We start from the raw sequence: 15,000 nt of genomic DNA, 5'->3' as shown, positions 1-15,000 counted from the left end.
CCGCAGAGACTCAAAGATCCCGACCTACAAGCACATGTGGGACACCATGAATAAGTACAAGGAGATGGGTGAGAACGTCTTCACGGGCTCCAACAAGGAGGGAGCCACTCGGGTGTCGGTGAGGACACTGGGCATGGGAGTCCTACGCGCTTTTCTCTTTCTGTTTCGCTCTCTTCATTTTTTTATTTTTTTATTTATTTGTGTTTGTCTTGGTCTCTCTGCATCTGTCTGGCTCGTGTCTCCTCTCTCTTTCTTTTTCTCTTTCTCTTTCTCTTTCTCTCTCTCTCTCTCTCTCTCTCTCTCTCTCTCTCTCTCTCTCTCTCTCTCTCTCTCTCTCTCTCTCTCTCTCTTTCTGTGTGCATTTCTACCTCGTTATTTTCATCATGAGTATTGATATCAGTGAAAATGTAGACAGGAAAATGAACACAAAACAAGGAGAAAGAAAAAATTAGAATAAAAGACGCCAGCTAAAATGACCCCCACAAAACAAAACTGGAATATATATACTTTGTTTTCCGAACACAGAAAAGCAACGGTCTGTACGCCTTCTTCATGGAATCGACAACCATTGAGTATGTGATCGAACGTGAATGCGATTTGACTCAAGTTGGAGGTCTTCTGGATTCGAAAAGTTACGGCATTGCTCTTCAGCCAGGTGGGTTTGCAATGGCTATTGAATATAAAGGTCTATATGATATGGTATTATTATTGGTGTTTTTTATGTATTAGAATGATGGTATTTCAGTATTTCTTTGTTGAACAGTTTATTTTTTAATATAGGTTTTCTCCATCATGTTTCTCCGTGATATTATAGTTTCTCTGTTATTGAATTAATTATGTATAAAGTTTGAGTAGGTCCCTTTTTATAATAAATCAGCTGCTGGAATATGATTAATATTTTTCGTCTTTCGTCTCCTTACATTTTCTTATTTTTCTTTCATTCTGAGGAATCTTTTTCTTGGCAAGTCTCCCATTATTTTCGATATTCCAATCCTGAAGCGTTATTTCATTTTCGTTGTATTCGCCTGGCTGAAAGGACGAAATTAACGAAAAATAGACGAAAAAGAATTCTGAGGATATTGTGTGTTGGTGTTTGCTTTGGATCTGATATTTTGGATTTATTTGCTGACATAATACATTGAAATTTAATACATCTAAGTATTCCATAATGAGCATTAATTGTTTGCAGGAGTACTTTGATGTGTGGTATATCGTTCCAGATGTCATCTCTCTCTCTCTCTCTCTCTCTCTCTCTCTCTCTCTCAATCTGTAATTATCTTTCACTCTTCGACTATATTAATAAACTTTTATAATCTTGGTATTAGGTTCCCCCTACAAAGGTGTCCTGGACGTAGCCATTCTCACGCTCCAGTCGAGAGGCAGATTTCACACATTAAAAGAAAAGTGGTTTAGACAAAAGAGAGGCGGTGGTAAATGTAAGGTAAATGTAACCACAATAACAAGTTGTGTGGTAACCCGTGTGTGTCGTTAACCTAATATATATGGTCTTTAGAGAGCGTTCATCCTAACAGTAAAAAGGAAAACAAACCACTAACGTGTGATTTCTTCTAACAAGTATCAGTTTTTAATAGTACCTTTATTTTTTTCAGAACACCAATTAATCTGTATGTGTACAAACTTTATTTAGTATCTCTAATGTGTGAATTATTTCACTTAGTGTTCTATTACCTTGACTTCACACGGCTAAATACAGAAAGACATTATATAATAGAAGTACTTACCATTAACAGTCTAATACAGGGCTGTCAAACTCTTTTGTTGCAGGGGGGGCCACATTTCCCCTTAGTGTACAGTAAGCGGACCAGATAGAGTATATAAAAAGAGTATATCAAAACCACATCTTATTAAGGCAATTATTAAGGCAGTGTGATGATGATGATGATAATGATGATGATGATGATAAGATGATTTAACGAAGAAGGGAAAAAATATAACGAAGGTAAAAATATAGGATTCAGACTTCCCTCGCTTTCGCACATACATGTAGCCTAAAGATAAACGAGTAAATTAAGCTATAATATACCCTAATTCCTGGTACTACTGATCCCAGAAACTTGGCCACCACATGGTCTGTGCGAGGCCATCACTGTTTAGCCCCGAAGACTGAGCTACTTTCGGCTTCAAGATGTTCATTCTTAAGCCGAGACCTGAGTCGAGACTTTGAAGCCAAATATTTAATTCCGGGCTGATACTTACAACTTGAAGCCAAATTAACTATGTGGCAACAATTGAATTACCTTCAACAAGAAACTTTTCTCAGGCGCAATTAATTCGATGTGAAACTCTTCTGAGGCCTCACCAGCATTAGCAGAGAAAGACAGAAAAATCATGCTCTCTCTCTCTCTTTTTTTATTTATTTATTTTTTTAAGGACTTGCTTAATTAATCATGTAAAGCGGCCGGCTGTAAGACTGAAATAGTAAATGTTCCGCGGGATACACATAGGAGTGTGGCGGGCCGCGTGTGTGAATGATACATGTATGTAGATGTCAGTGATTAATTGTTATTATTATCATTATTATTATTATTATCGTTATTATTATTATTATTACTATTATTATTATTATTATTATTATTATTATTATTATTATCATTATTATTACTATTATTATCGTTATTATTATTATTATTATTATTATTATCATTATAATTATCATTATCATTATCATTATCATCATCATCATCATCATCATCATCATCATCATCATTACTATTATTATTATCATCATTGATATTATTATTATTATATTATCATTACTATCATCATTATCATTATTATCATTATTATTATCATGATGATGATGATTAAAATGTATCAATGAAAACTAAGTCCATCATTTCAGTATTTCATTCTGTTGTTGTTCTCCCTCTTTCCCGTTGTTATTTTTGTCATCGTGAGGTTTAACGCACCGCGAATGGAGGAAAAGAAGGAAAGGGGATGGAGAGAATTGGATAGAGAAGGAGAAAGAGAAGAAGAAAGGAAGGGAAGGACGGAAGGAGGGTACAAAAAATTGAAGAAAAGAGGGAAGAGAAGTAAAAGATAAAGAAGGAAGAAAAAGAACTGAGGGAGAGAGGATGAAGGGAAAAACGCCAAGGAAAGAAGGAGAGGGATGAGGACGAAAGACAGAAAAGAAGATAGGGGAAGAAATGAGGGAAAGATGTTTTGAAAACAAACTCTTAACAACATAACACGAGTCAGTTTTACTACAGAAAAACAAACAAACAAACACATAAGCATCTTGACCATAACCCACCCTCAAAAAAAAAAAAAAAAAAAAAAAAATCCCACTAGTCTTTCACATAACCTCACCAATGACCAATGACCTCGTGACCTCAACATGACCCCCCCCCTCCCACAGGAAGAAGCGGGCGGCAGCAGTATGGCGAGTGAGCTCAACCTACCGAACGTGGGCGGTGTTTTCGTCGTCCTCATCGGCGGGATGGGCCTGGCACTGGTCGTGGCACTCGGGGAGTTCGTCCTCTACTGCTGGGAGATCTCCAGGGAGGACGAGGTGCGTGCGGGGTGTGTGCGTGTTTGTGTGTGTATTATATAGAATATATTATATTATATATTATATATGTATATTATATATATATATATATATATATATATATATATATATATGTATATTATATATAAATATATATATGTATATATATGTATATATATATATATATATATATATATATATATATATATATATATATATATATATATATATATATATATATATATGTGTGTGTGTGTGTGTGTGTGTGTGTGTGTGTGTGTGTGTGTGTGTGAAAGAAATTGAGAAATTGAGAGGGAGATAGATAGATAGATAGATAAAGAGAGAGAGAGACAGAGAGATAGAAAGATAGATAGATAGATAGATAGAGAGAGAGAGAGAGAGAGAGAGAGAGAGAGAGAGAGGGGAGGAAGAGCTTCTTGTTCATAAAGTAATTTGAAGTGCGTGCTCTGCAGTAACAATATGAGTAATAAGACTCATCTTCATTACCTTGCTGGTGCTAATCTTAACCATTCTATTTCATTTCTTTCACAGAAATCGTTAATATCAGTCCTGAGTGAGGAGTTATGCTTCGTCTTCCAATGCAAAGGGTCAACGAAGCCCGTGAGGAAGAAAGCGGAATCAGAGACTGCGGCAGTGGACAACATGTATGGGTCTGACGTGTACAACTGCAGCGGCAGAAATCCACTTACCTGATTACCGGAAGTGGCGTCAGCCAATGACGTCACAGTCGACCATCACCCCGACCAATGGCCGATTCCTAGCTACGAGCCCCCACCCCCCTCACCCACCTGAATGCATCGACAGTCAACCAGAACACATCCATGCTCAGTCAGACCTCATCCACTGTCGCCAGTCAGGATTTCTCCTCTTCGCCCTACGTCACGCCGAACCGAAAGTCTTCCCTCTCGCCCACGGCAGACCCGAGCGAGGACCCGCCTCGAGGCCGCGGCGTCGGGCAGCGAAAGAGCTGGTAGCGGCGGGAAATCCGGAGACCGCCTGGTGCGTTGGCGGCTGGACTCGCCTTGCTTGCTGCGAGGAGCTGCGGACTTTGGGGTGTGAATTATACTTCATAGATCTGTGTATATTATGCATAAATACATACACACCTAGATACACATGTATGTACTATATGCATACACATTTTTTTTTATTGTATAAACTTCTAGGTCTTTCCCCTCGAACTTTTGGAAGAGTTCGAGAACCTAACTGGATCTGAGGCCTATAAGTTCCATTTTATATAGACACACTTTTTTGACTACTCATTTAGATAAGTTATGAAATAATCTACCAGACATGTTATCAGGTTTGTTTGATGTTACTGAAGTGTTGGTGCAGAAGTTCATACACTGTTTGGGAGATAAGTGTAAGGCGTTGTCTACAGTATCTTGTTTTTTTAATATATTTGAAATTACGATCAGTATTTTACACATAGAACTTTTTTCGCGTATGCTGTGGCGTAAGTTGTTAAATACGGCAAGTTGTGTATCGCGGTCACGTTTGAGAAATTCATCAATCTTGTAGTACCCAGTGCAACTAATATATTGCCTTGAAAGTGACCCGCAACATCGGATCTCGGGTTTTGGTGAACTCGTAATGAATCCGTACATATCAAAACTCGCTAAAACGTTGTTTTGAAGAAGAAAACGTGCATCACACCCTGATGTGCTATATTTCCTATGACCGTTATTTTACCATACCGCACATGGCATGGTAACATTTCCTTTTTCTGTGTTTTTGGAGGCATGAGCTTCAGAATTTACGCGAGTGAAATGCTAATTGCGTCTCCTACCATATCTATTAGCTAGCCCGAATTACACACGAACAGAACTTGCATACACGTACACCGTTTTTTCTTCTTTTTATTACATTCGACACAATTATGAAATTAGATGTGTGCACATGCTCTGAGAATGTAACTATTGGTTTAATTACAACATGGACTTGACAGTTATATTCATACCGAATTGCTATGCCTTCGTCTATATTATCGGTATTAGTAAAATAAACAAATAAATAAATAGATAAACAAAAAATAAAAGAAAATAAAACAAAGGATAAATTTTCGTTTATCAAAATACACACCATAACAAAGGCTTCTCTGAAAGGATGAAAACATTTTTTTTGTAAAATGATATATGGTAGAAGCCATTACAAATTGGCATTCTTAAGAGTACTTGGAAAGAGAGAAAAAATGAATAATGTTAAACAGATATGTATTGTTTCATCATGTATTCTTTTGGAATCAAATGCCATTTTTATCTTTGTCATTACGGAATCTCAATTTTGTGTGCGCGATAGATTATGTGGCAATGTGTTGATATTAGTGACACTAATTTTGTTCATTTCCTCCCATACCTCGCCAATGACTTGTTATTCATTTCTTACTGTTCATCATAATCATCAAATTCATTTCATGATAGGTGTCAACTTGATGGAAACTGCTTCATTTCATTTCCAAGGCCTTCCCTGCAGTTTGGAATCTACTATTGAAAAAATATTTTTTTCCGCACGTGTTAGGCTTGGTGACACCAGTGGGTTACGCCCCAATGATGCTGTAAATGATCACTACTTGTTTACGGTGTTCACTATCCATTGCTGTATGTTGTACATTGCTTTGAACGATGGTGTTGTCTAGAGTGATAATAACGATATTCTCTTCTTTCCCTTTTCTTATTCTTTGAGAGTCTTCCCCCATATGCAGTGGCTAATAACCCCTTCTTTCCTGGCCATTTATTACTCGAGTCTACAAGTGGAGATTCATTAGTTTATCCAGATCAGCTGTTCCTGTATTTCGGTATGGGAGGCACACGGCCAGCGCCAAGGGTACTCTGCAGTTCCCTGTGAGAAAACACAAGAGTATTTTGTTCGTGGTTCTCAGATTATGATTAAACTGGGAACCTGGAGCTGCAGAAGGAAGTTTGGTCCGAGAATGGATGGAAAACCCATTTGTTTTATTTCGTTCAGTCCTTTCCATCAAAAATCTTGAAACAAGGCTCTTGAGACAACTGAAACATAAATGTGTGTCTGGGTTCAGGAGGGCAAGTACCTGGGATTCGGTATGATGATTGCTTAATAAAAGGAAAACAGAAAGCTTCCTTCTATGGAAATTTGGAAGAAGCATTTGTTCTGTATTCAACTCCCACCGAAAATAGTTGTTTCTAAGAAAGTAACTTAGCTAAAACAACTTCCAATTCTTCATGAAAATGGATTAACATCTAAATCCGCAATTCTGACCTCAAATAATTCCACATAATATGAAGCCGATGTTTTCACTGTATAAAGTATCTTCTTATTCTTTCTTACCATTCGCACAATCATGAACTGGCATGCCCCCATCCTGACTTTGTCTTTCTTTCTACTTGATGGTAAAAGAAACTTGTCTCTAAATGGCTTGAAATCATTATTGTAAGTGTTTTTACCCGTCTGGATTGTTTTTTCTTCAGCCCTGTGTAAGTATTTCATGAAAAATAAAGTTCTTAAACCGAAAATATTTATTTTTCTCTTATCTGTCCCCAATTTTCCCTGAGAAACAGCTACGGAGAAAGTACACATAATTGAAACTAAAGCAAGATATATGATTATTTTTCTCTTTATTTCATGAGTGTTAAAAAAGGAAATCCAAACCAGATCTGTCCCGTGAAGGGGAGGGGGTAAATTTGACAAAATCACCATAAAAGTAATTACTTTATACTTTCTTTGTCTATTTATTGTGTGTTATTTTGCGTTTTCTTGATTAAGGCTTTTGCTAGACCTGGAGTGCCATCTACCTCTTATTTACTAATAGGCCTATATGAGAAAATGATGAAAACAAATCAGCAAAATGTTAATGAAATAACAAGATGTTTATGTAAATACTACCCTAGCTCTTTTAAAAAGAAAAGAGTAATAATTTGCAAAAGATTACTATTTTAACATACAATTATTTGCCTATATTACACAAGGGTATTCCTGTACATAATTTTTTTACTTTTCCATGGGTTCAACTAAATAAAATATCAGCCAAGACAGTGCTGAGCTGGAGCACACGCAATGGATAATATCTAGAAATTTCTTGCTTTTTTTAATGTTCTGCCCCACCTTTTTTGCTTTTTTTTGTTTTAATGTGCAATATTATGAAATGCATCATGTGAAAAGATTTAAAAAAAAATTAATAACATAATTATTATCTTGGCAAATTTTATCAGTTTGTGTCCCAAGGCAGGGGTGCCCTACATGTTAACAATCTTTTGATAGGATGTGGCTCACTGCAGTACTTTTGATAATTAAGAGAGTAAGTTTGTACATGTGAATGTATACAAAACCAGTTTTAATTTGATATCCGTTATCCCATTCCATATTTTCTCCCATTTCCTGTGTGATGGGAGAAATGGACTTTTTTTAATATCAACTTTTGGGGAATACCCAAAAGGAGTGGATAGTGCCACTGCAAAAAGAAAAGAAAAGAAAAGAAAAACTTATTTTTTTTCCATAGCTTACTTGTGTATAGATAACCCAATTTGTTACATATCAGGATCTAAGAAAAATGTTCATACAGACGAATATGGTCGTAATACAGTCATCACTTCAGAAAAAAAATGAAAGATCACAAAAATCATCTTTTTAAAATCACAAGAAAGACTGAATGAAAAACAAATTGGTCAGAGTTTGTCTTTCCAATGGCATATGGGCATATGAAATTGCTTCATCTGAAATTAAATTGATTCCTCATTAGAAGAGAGAGAATATAATAAATAATCTGCATTTATTTCCTCTTATTTTCTGCTATTGTGACTAAACATTCCAAATATCTTGAAAAATACTACCTGCATATCACAAAAAAAAGAAAAATTAAAACTTTTCTCCACATTTTCTTCTTTAAAATTGTGTATATCAATATTATGCATTTTGAAAGCATTTTTAAGGGAATAGCCAGCTTGGTAAACAAGTTACTTTCCTTTGGGATTTTTTCCTTAAGCTAACTGCCACAGATTTATGTTCTGTCCCCTGTAGTTTTTATTGAATTTTATTACATACAGATGGCTCCACATGTGCTCAGCCAGCAAGGAGTCTAACAGTAGGCCCTAGTGACCGATCCTGATTTCCCCATTGCTTAAATTGGCAGGAAAATGTGTTTTTCTTTTTAATACAGCATCGATACTGTTATCATCATTCTTGATATGGTTATTAAATTGTTATTAAAATCTTGGTAACATTTAAGACAATGAAATAATGCAAAAGACCCTTTCCAAAAGTCAAGGAAAAGAGTAAACAGATGAGGTATATAAGGCTAATAACTGACTTCTTGGTGACTAAGCACTTGTAGAACCATCTATTTGTAAATACAATAAAAGTGGGCATGGCATGTATTCTTGCCAACCATGCCACTTGGGTTAAGGTAAATGGCTCTTTCTTTTTTCACTTTTTTGGACATTTTTTGTACATTACTTTCTATAATAAAATGGGACTTATATTCATAAGAAAATTGCCATCAAGAACAATTTCACTGCCTTATCTGCAGTATGACCAGACTTTAAACTGAAACTCACTGAATTTTGTTCTCCCCTTCCCAAAAATTCTGGGCTTAAAAATATGCAATATCAGTACCATCACTGTACATATAATAGTGTTGTTTTTTGCAGTTATATCAATATTTATCCCCTTCACAAGATCCCTCAACAGCTTTAAAAACTTTAGGCCCTTGTCAAAGAAGCTCATATTACAATTTTATAAATGTATAAGCCTATGAACCCAGTCTCAACTCAGTGTTCATACTACCTACACATTTTGCTATTTCCATACAAAGTGATGGCTGAATGGTTAGCATTATGACAGGGATGAAAGTGGCATCCACCTGTTAATGTGTTTTGCCTTTGAGCACTTTAAATGCAAACAAATACTTCTGAGACATGACATGATGGTGAAGGTAGTCTTATTTTCCTATTTTTTTGTTATAACTGCCATCTGCAAATCTACAAAAATGTCAGCAGCCCAGCTTTAACAATTGTTTTTTTAAATTTTCAGAAAATAAATTAACCAAGATCTCTTTAGTATCATGAACTGCTTTGCTTGCAAGTTCAAACAGTTACTGAAAGGAAGACAACTCCAGTCTTGAACTGTTGCTGAGCTTGAACCCATTTGTTTTGACTCTACTGTTCCCCAAGCACGTGCATTCAGCATGACTCTATCATAATAGACACTAATTACATGATATAAAATAAACACAAAGCGTTCTTCATTACATATATTTGCAAATAATCTGCAATTGTATCAAATGCATGCTATTCACAGAAATGCATTGCTCAAACAGTAATCTGTGTAATATGCCAATGACAATCAGTCCCTTTTACATCAACATGGAATTAATCCAGAATATGAAATTTTAAAAATAATTTCTGAAATGTTCAATAAACTAAAATCACAAATATGCAAATTCTAGGCAACTTACCTTCAGTTTGGCTTAAAAGTTTTACTTAAATTGTTTTTATTAATAGTTAATTAAGTATAAAATAGTAAACTTAAATATTGGCTTCTTTAATAAAAGTAATACATATTGTCTATAAATGCTTTGCACCAACTACAATTCATAATTTTTATATTCCTTTATGGAATACATTCTGACTTTGTTACATAACAAAATCAAAACAACACAAAAAGTTTTGACCAGTATTTTTTTCTACTGACTAGATAAAAAAGTAAAATTTCTTATTGAGCTAACACAACCATTCAATTTTCAGACAGCACAACTTTTGAGCTTGTGGTACTTAATCAGATCTTGTTATAAAGCTTTACAATGTATAAAAGAAGAAATTATGAAAGATATAACAAAAGTAAAACAAGAAGGGAATGACTTTAGCAACACCAGGTAAATTACCTGAACATAAAAAATACTTGAAACTGATTTAGCTTGTGACAAAAAAATCATAATAATATATATATTTTTTATATACATACACACATATATATCATCTTTTAATATCAAAATACAACACTTCTGATCACATACAGACAAAAAAATCAAGCCTCCACTCAAGGCCCATTGATCTATCGATGTAGATTGCAATGCTATCAACCTCTCTGTTTCACATCTCACTCAGTAGCACTCTGAAATACTAAACATAAAGACCCCCACTCTAGGGCCTCTCCTTAGAAGACAGGGACTTCTGTAGGTGCTCCTGAATGCAACAATACCCCCAAACTTAGTCTCCCTTACAAAGCAGGAGCACTGCGGTCGTTGGTTGTGGACTTCTTCAGTTTGTTCTTCTTGAACGAACTGATGGACGAGAGTAAGGCAGTTCGCTCTTGGTTCTGACTTGGAGGAGGTGGCGGGGCTGTGCTTGGGAACGAGGCCACTGATGGAGGGGGAGGGGGAGGGGGAGGAGGTGGGGGAGGGGGAGGGCCTGCTGGTGACTGGGGGACATTGGAAGAGGAAGGGGGTTGTGGATTTGGAGGGGGAGGTGCTGGTGCTACCAGTGATGGTGAGAGACTCGTGTTCCCACTGGCGCTACCTGCAAAATAAGAGGACTCAATCATACATCAATAACTGTAATGGCAAAAGTTCATTTTATATCTAAAAGTGACAATATCTTTTCTTCAAAATATTTCATAGATAGGTGATGTTTACCAGCTTAAATAGTTGCAAAGTAACTATTTTTCTTAAAGGAAATATATCTTCCTCATAAACTATCTAAATCATTATAATAATTACTGTATTTAAGTATCTTTACCATCATCATTTTGTGTGTGTGTGTGTGTGTGTGTGTGTGTGTGTGTGTGTGTGTGTGTGTGTGTGTGTGTGTGTGTGTGTGTGTGTGTGTGTGTGTTGTATGTATGTATGTGTGTGTATGTATGTGTGTATGTTGTGTATGTATGTGTGTGTATGTATGTGTGTGTATGTATGTGTGTATGTATGTGTGTATGTATGTGTGTGTGTGTGTGTGTGTGTGTGTATGTATGTATGTATGTATGTATGTATGTATGTATGTATGTATGTATGTATGTGTATGTATGTATGTATGTATGTATGTATGTGTGTGTATGTATGTATGTATGTATGTATGGGTGTATGTGTGTGTGTGTGTGTGTGTGTGTGTGTGTGTGTGTGTGTGTGTGTGTGTGTGTGTGTGTGTGTGTGTGTATAAGTGCTTGTGCATTAGTTTCTGTGTCTACAGTGTGCTTGTTTTATGGTGTGAGCTAATCATTACTTGCAATATTTATTTTATTTTTAGGCAAGAAAGAACAAAATCAAAAAAGCTTTCTAGAACCACTAACAAGATACAAAGCCAGAGCCCTTCACCACTTTCAAAGAAAAGGAAGGCAGAAGAAGCTGCTTTCGTAATTATGTACAGTATTAAAAATCCCGGACAACTGAGATATTTGTATTTCTGCTCTATTTGGGGTTTTTAATCGCAGTAATCATATTTTTGCCTAATTCTTCATGTAATTGTATCACTAGAATTGTACATGTATAATTTCTTATGAAAAATCACATGGGAAAATTATGAGTTTTTGCATAAGGTGCTGTTCACATAAAAGTCTACAATAATAAACAATCATATGACACATCTGTGGCACCTTATGCCTTTCTTCTTCCAATTTCTTATACTTAGACAGACCTCAGGAGAGTTCATGACACTCTGGAAGATTTTTTTTTTCTAGGGGAAAAGGTATAATAAACACATCTGTGGCATCTTATTCCTATCTTTTTCCAGTTTCTTATACCTAGAGAGATGCTAAGGAGAGTTCATGACAATGCACTCTGGAAGATTTTTTTTTTCTAGGGGGCAAGGGTTGTATCTAGGACAAAGGATTACCTAGCTGCAGTAAAAGTATAACCTCATTATTGCAAGGTTAACATAAATTCAACAACTCCTTCCTGTATTGTGGGGAAAAAAGTTGCATAAAAAATGGTTTGTGGCAGATAAGAACAAAACCAAGATAAAGGTAAGATATGAAAACAGCAACAAATATCAGTAAAATTATACAGCAATGCTGAAATAAAGGAAGGTAAGTGAGAGAGACCAAAGCCTTTTTAACAGAAGAAATGCTGCAAAACCCATTTGACAGAAGAAACTGAAAAGATATGAAATGAAAGCTAATAAACCTACTATGTACAAAGCTTACAAAGCATAGAAAATCTAATACACTGTCATACTAACCATCTTGTGTTTCCTTGTTGGTCAACAGCTTGGAAGACAAATCATAATTGATTTACTGAAAAATCACAACACGTAACACATGATAGAATCACATCTCTTTTAGTTATCTTATCAAAATAATCACATATACTTACATCTTATTTCTGTCACCAGAGTGGGAATAAAATTAGAAGGACAAGAAAATCAGGAAAAATATGAATATTAATCCTTTTAACACAAAAATCATGTAAAGTACGATAAAAATATAATTTGCACACATTACGTATCTTATTTCAATGCGTACTTAACAACAACCTGATAAATCTAGAATATTCTTTTTTGAATGAGTGGAAAATTCATTAAAGTGATTAATACATACATTTTAATATTTCACGATTCACTTCCCATTTCCATTTACCCTCAAATTACAAATTTGACTCATCAATAAAAACTTGCCTTTAGCCTTACAGATAATGTCACGGTAACTAATTCACTGCTGACTAGAAAGAAATTATATGCATTTTGCTAATCCTCAGGTTTGGCTTTATTGTACAACTTATAAATATTAATGACATTTTTTATCATTAATTCCATGTCAAAATTATGATAAAGGAAAAGGAAAATTATAAAATTACCATTTACGTGAAAAATCAAACACAAAAACATAAATACAAAAAAAGATACTTACAGTGCATACATACAATAAACAGACATAAATGATGCTACACATCTGATACTCTGTTCCATTTCATTTCAAAATATTATATACAAGATGTAATAAGGAAGTTTTTGTATCTAATATTTTGCACTAAAAATCCAGAAAAGATAAAAATCACATACTGGTTATCCATTGAAAATAACATGATTATTGATTAGTGTTGCAAACCAATCATCCTGATTTAGACAACATTCCCTACCCTAGGAACTCATTACAGTTGTTTTCATAAGATAAATACTAAAAGAAAAAAAGAAAAGAAAAGAAAAAGTGCATACCTGATATCAGAGACATAAAAATATTTTTATGCAAAAAAATATATTATCTGGAAAATCATGTTATAAATATACATTTTGATGTTATTAGTTTTAATCCACTGCATCCAAAGACATTGTGAAGTGAATATATGATGCATAATAGAATGGAAGACTTAAGAAAAAGAATGAAAAGAAAAAAGAAAAAAAATTGGGGAGGGGAAGCTCAAAACTGACAAAATATATATACATATTTCACTTTCAAGAACTCATAGTCTTTCATGTTGCAGTCTCATATAAAACACCAGAGCGCCAGAAACTGTTCTAACTGCAACCAGAGATCATCCTCAGGCTTGAAGATATGCCTAATCTCTTTTGGCCGATCTTCAAGCCTCTCCTGCCTCTTACTTTCTTCCTTCTGACAAGTTCTTCCTTCCCATCATGAACACTTACACTCAGAGTAAGGATGGGGGAGGGTGTAAGGTGTCTTCTGGTAACCAATCAGAGATATTTCTAGTACAATAACTGTTTATATGAGACTGTAAAACAAAATTTACACATGCAACATTCACACAACTTAGGGCTACTGTACATTTGACCAAATCTTACTGACAGATTTATAAATACTACCCCAAGTTGAGCTGTGAGTAAACAGGAAAACTTTTGTATTTTTTTTGCTCTTCTTAATATGTTCTATCATTTCAGATAAAAGATTACATTAATTTTTCCCTGTAGGGGGTAGGGGGATATACATTTTACCTCTTATATTGGGCATATTACATGAACAATATAATCAAAACATGCAAGTCATTATAACACTTCAAACACAGAAATATATTATTTGCATTCACATACTGCCTGTTACTGAAATAACCAAAACATTTAATGAGTATTTTAAAATACTGTACTAATATTATCTTTTTTGTATCAAAGTCACTATATGTTTAAAGATGAAACAAGCATGCTGAATACATGGTATAAAAATGATGGCACTGCAGTGATAAGAGATGAGGTAACTTACCAGGACTAGGACTTGTGTCTTCTGATGATCTCTGGGAATCTGATATAATGCCATTTGTGTCAGCTTGTAAATGCTGAAATATAAAGCAAAAACTTCAAAAGGGTATTCAATATTCCTAAAAGTTAATGCTAAACCATTTAGTGTTGCTAAGTTTCAGTGCTTTATCCACAGTTTATTATGTTGTTTAAAATTGTTTACAGATCTATTACACTCAACCATTCACACCAAGTAACTGTAAACTGGGCACAAATGGGTGACAAGTAGTCAATTCAGCTCAAATGATTAATTTTTCATTTGCATTAGTTCCTAATGTGCTTCTCTGTACTGTATTTGTGCTAGTTGCTTTCCCCGAAAGGGGTTATTCC

General features: G+C 34.9%; 2 protein-coding genes across 2 annotated transcripts in view; one reads left to right on the top strand and one right to left on the bottom strand.

Annotated features, from left to right (window-relative positions):
• Positions 1-7,020, top strand: part of LOC119574416 (glutamate receptor ionotropic, kainate 2-like) — a 12,854-nt gene extending 5,834 nt beyond the window's left edge. Inside the window, exons 8-12 of the mRNA XM_037921639.1 lie at positions 7-118; positions 526-655; positions 1,326-1,441; positions 3,380-3,532; positions 4,064-7,020. Of these exons, the coding sequence (XP_037777567.1) occupies positions 7-118; positions 526-655; positions 1,326-1,441; positions 3,380-3,532; positions 4,064-4,225 (673 nt within the window). The 3' untranslated portion in view covers positions 4,226-7,020. The remainder of the gene's footprint in view (positions 1-6; positions 119-525; positions 656-1,325; positions 1,442-3,379; positions 3,533-4,063) is intronic.
• A 2,717-nt stretch (positions 7,021-9,737) lies between these two features.
• LOC119574405 (PX domain-containing protein kinase-like protein) overlaps positions 9,738-15,000 on the bottom strand; it is a gene marked incomplete at its 5' end in the record, with an annotated part of 13,875 nt that continues 8,612 nt past the window's right edge. Inside the window, 2 exon segments of the mRNA XM_037921632.1 lie at positions 9,738-11,016; positions 14,636-14,708. Coding sequence (XP_037777560.1) covers positions 10,718-11,016; positions 14,636-14,708 — 372 coding nt within the window.

This window comes from Penaeus monodon, chromosome 1 (genome assembly GCF_015228065.2).
Source record: "Penaeus monodon isolate SGIC_2016 chromosome 1, NSTDA_Pmon_1, whole genome shotgun sequence".
In the NCBI taxonomy this organism is placed as follows: domain Eukaryota; kingdom Metazoa; phylum Arthropoda; class Malacostraca; order Decapoda; family Penaeidae; genus Penaeus; species Penaeus monodon.
Note: the sequence above shows the minus strand (reverse complement) of the source record. Positions and strands in the feature narration are given on the sequence as shown.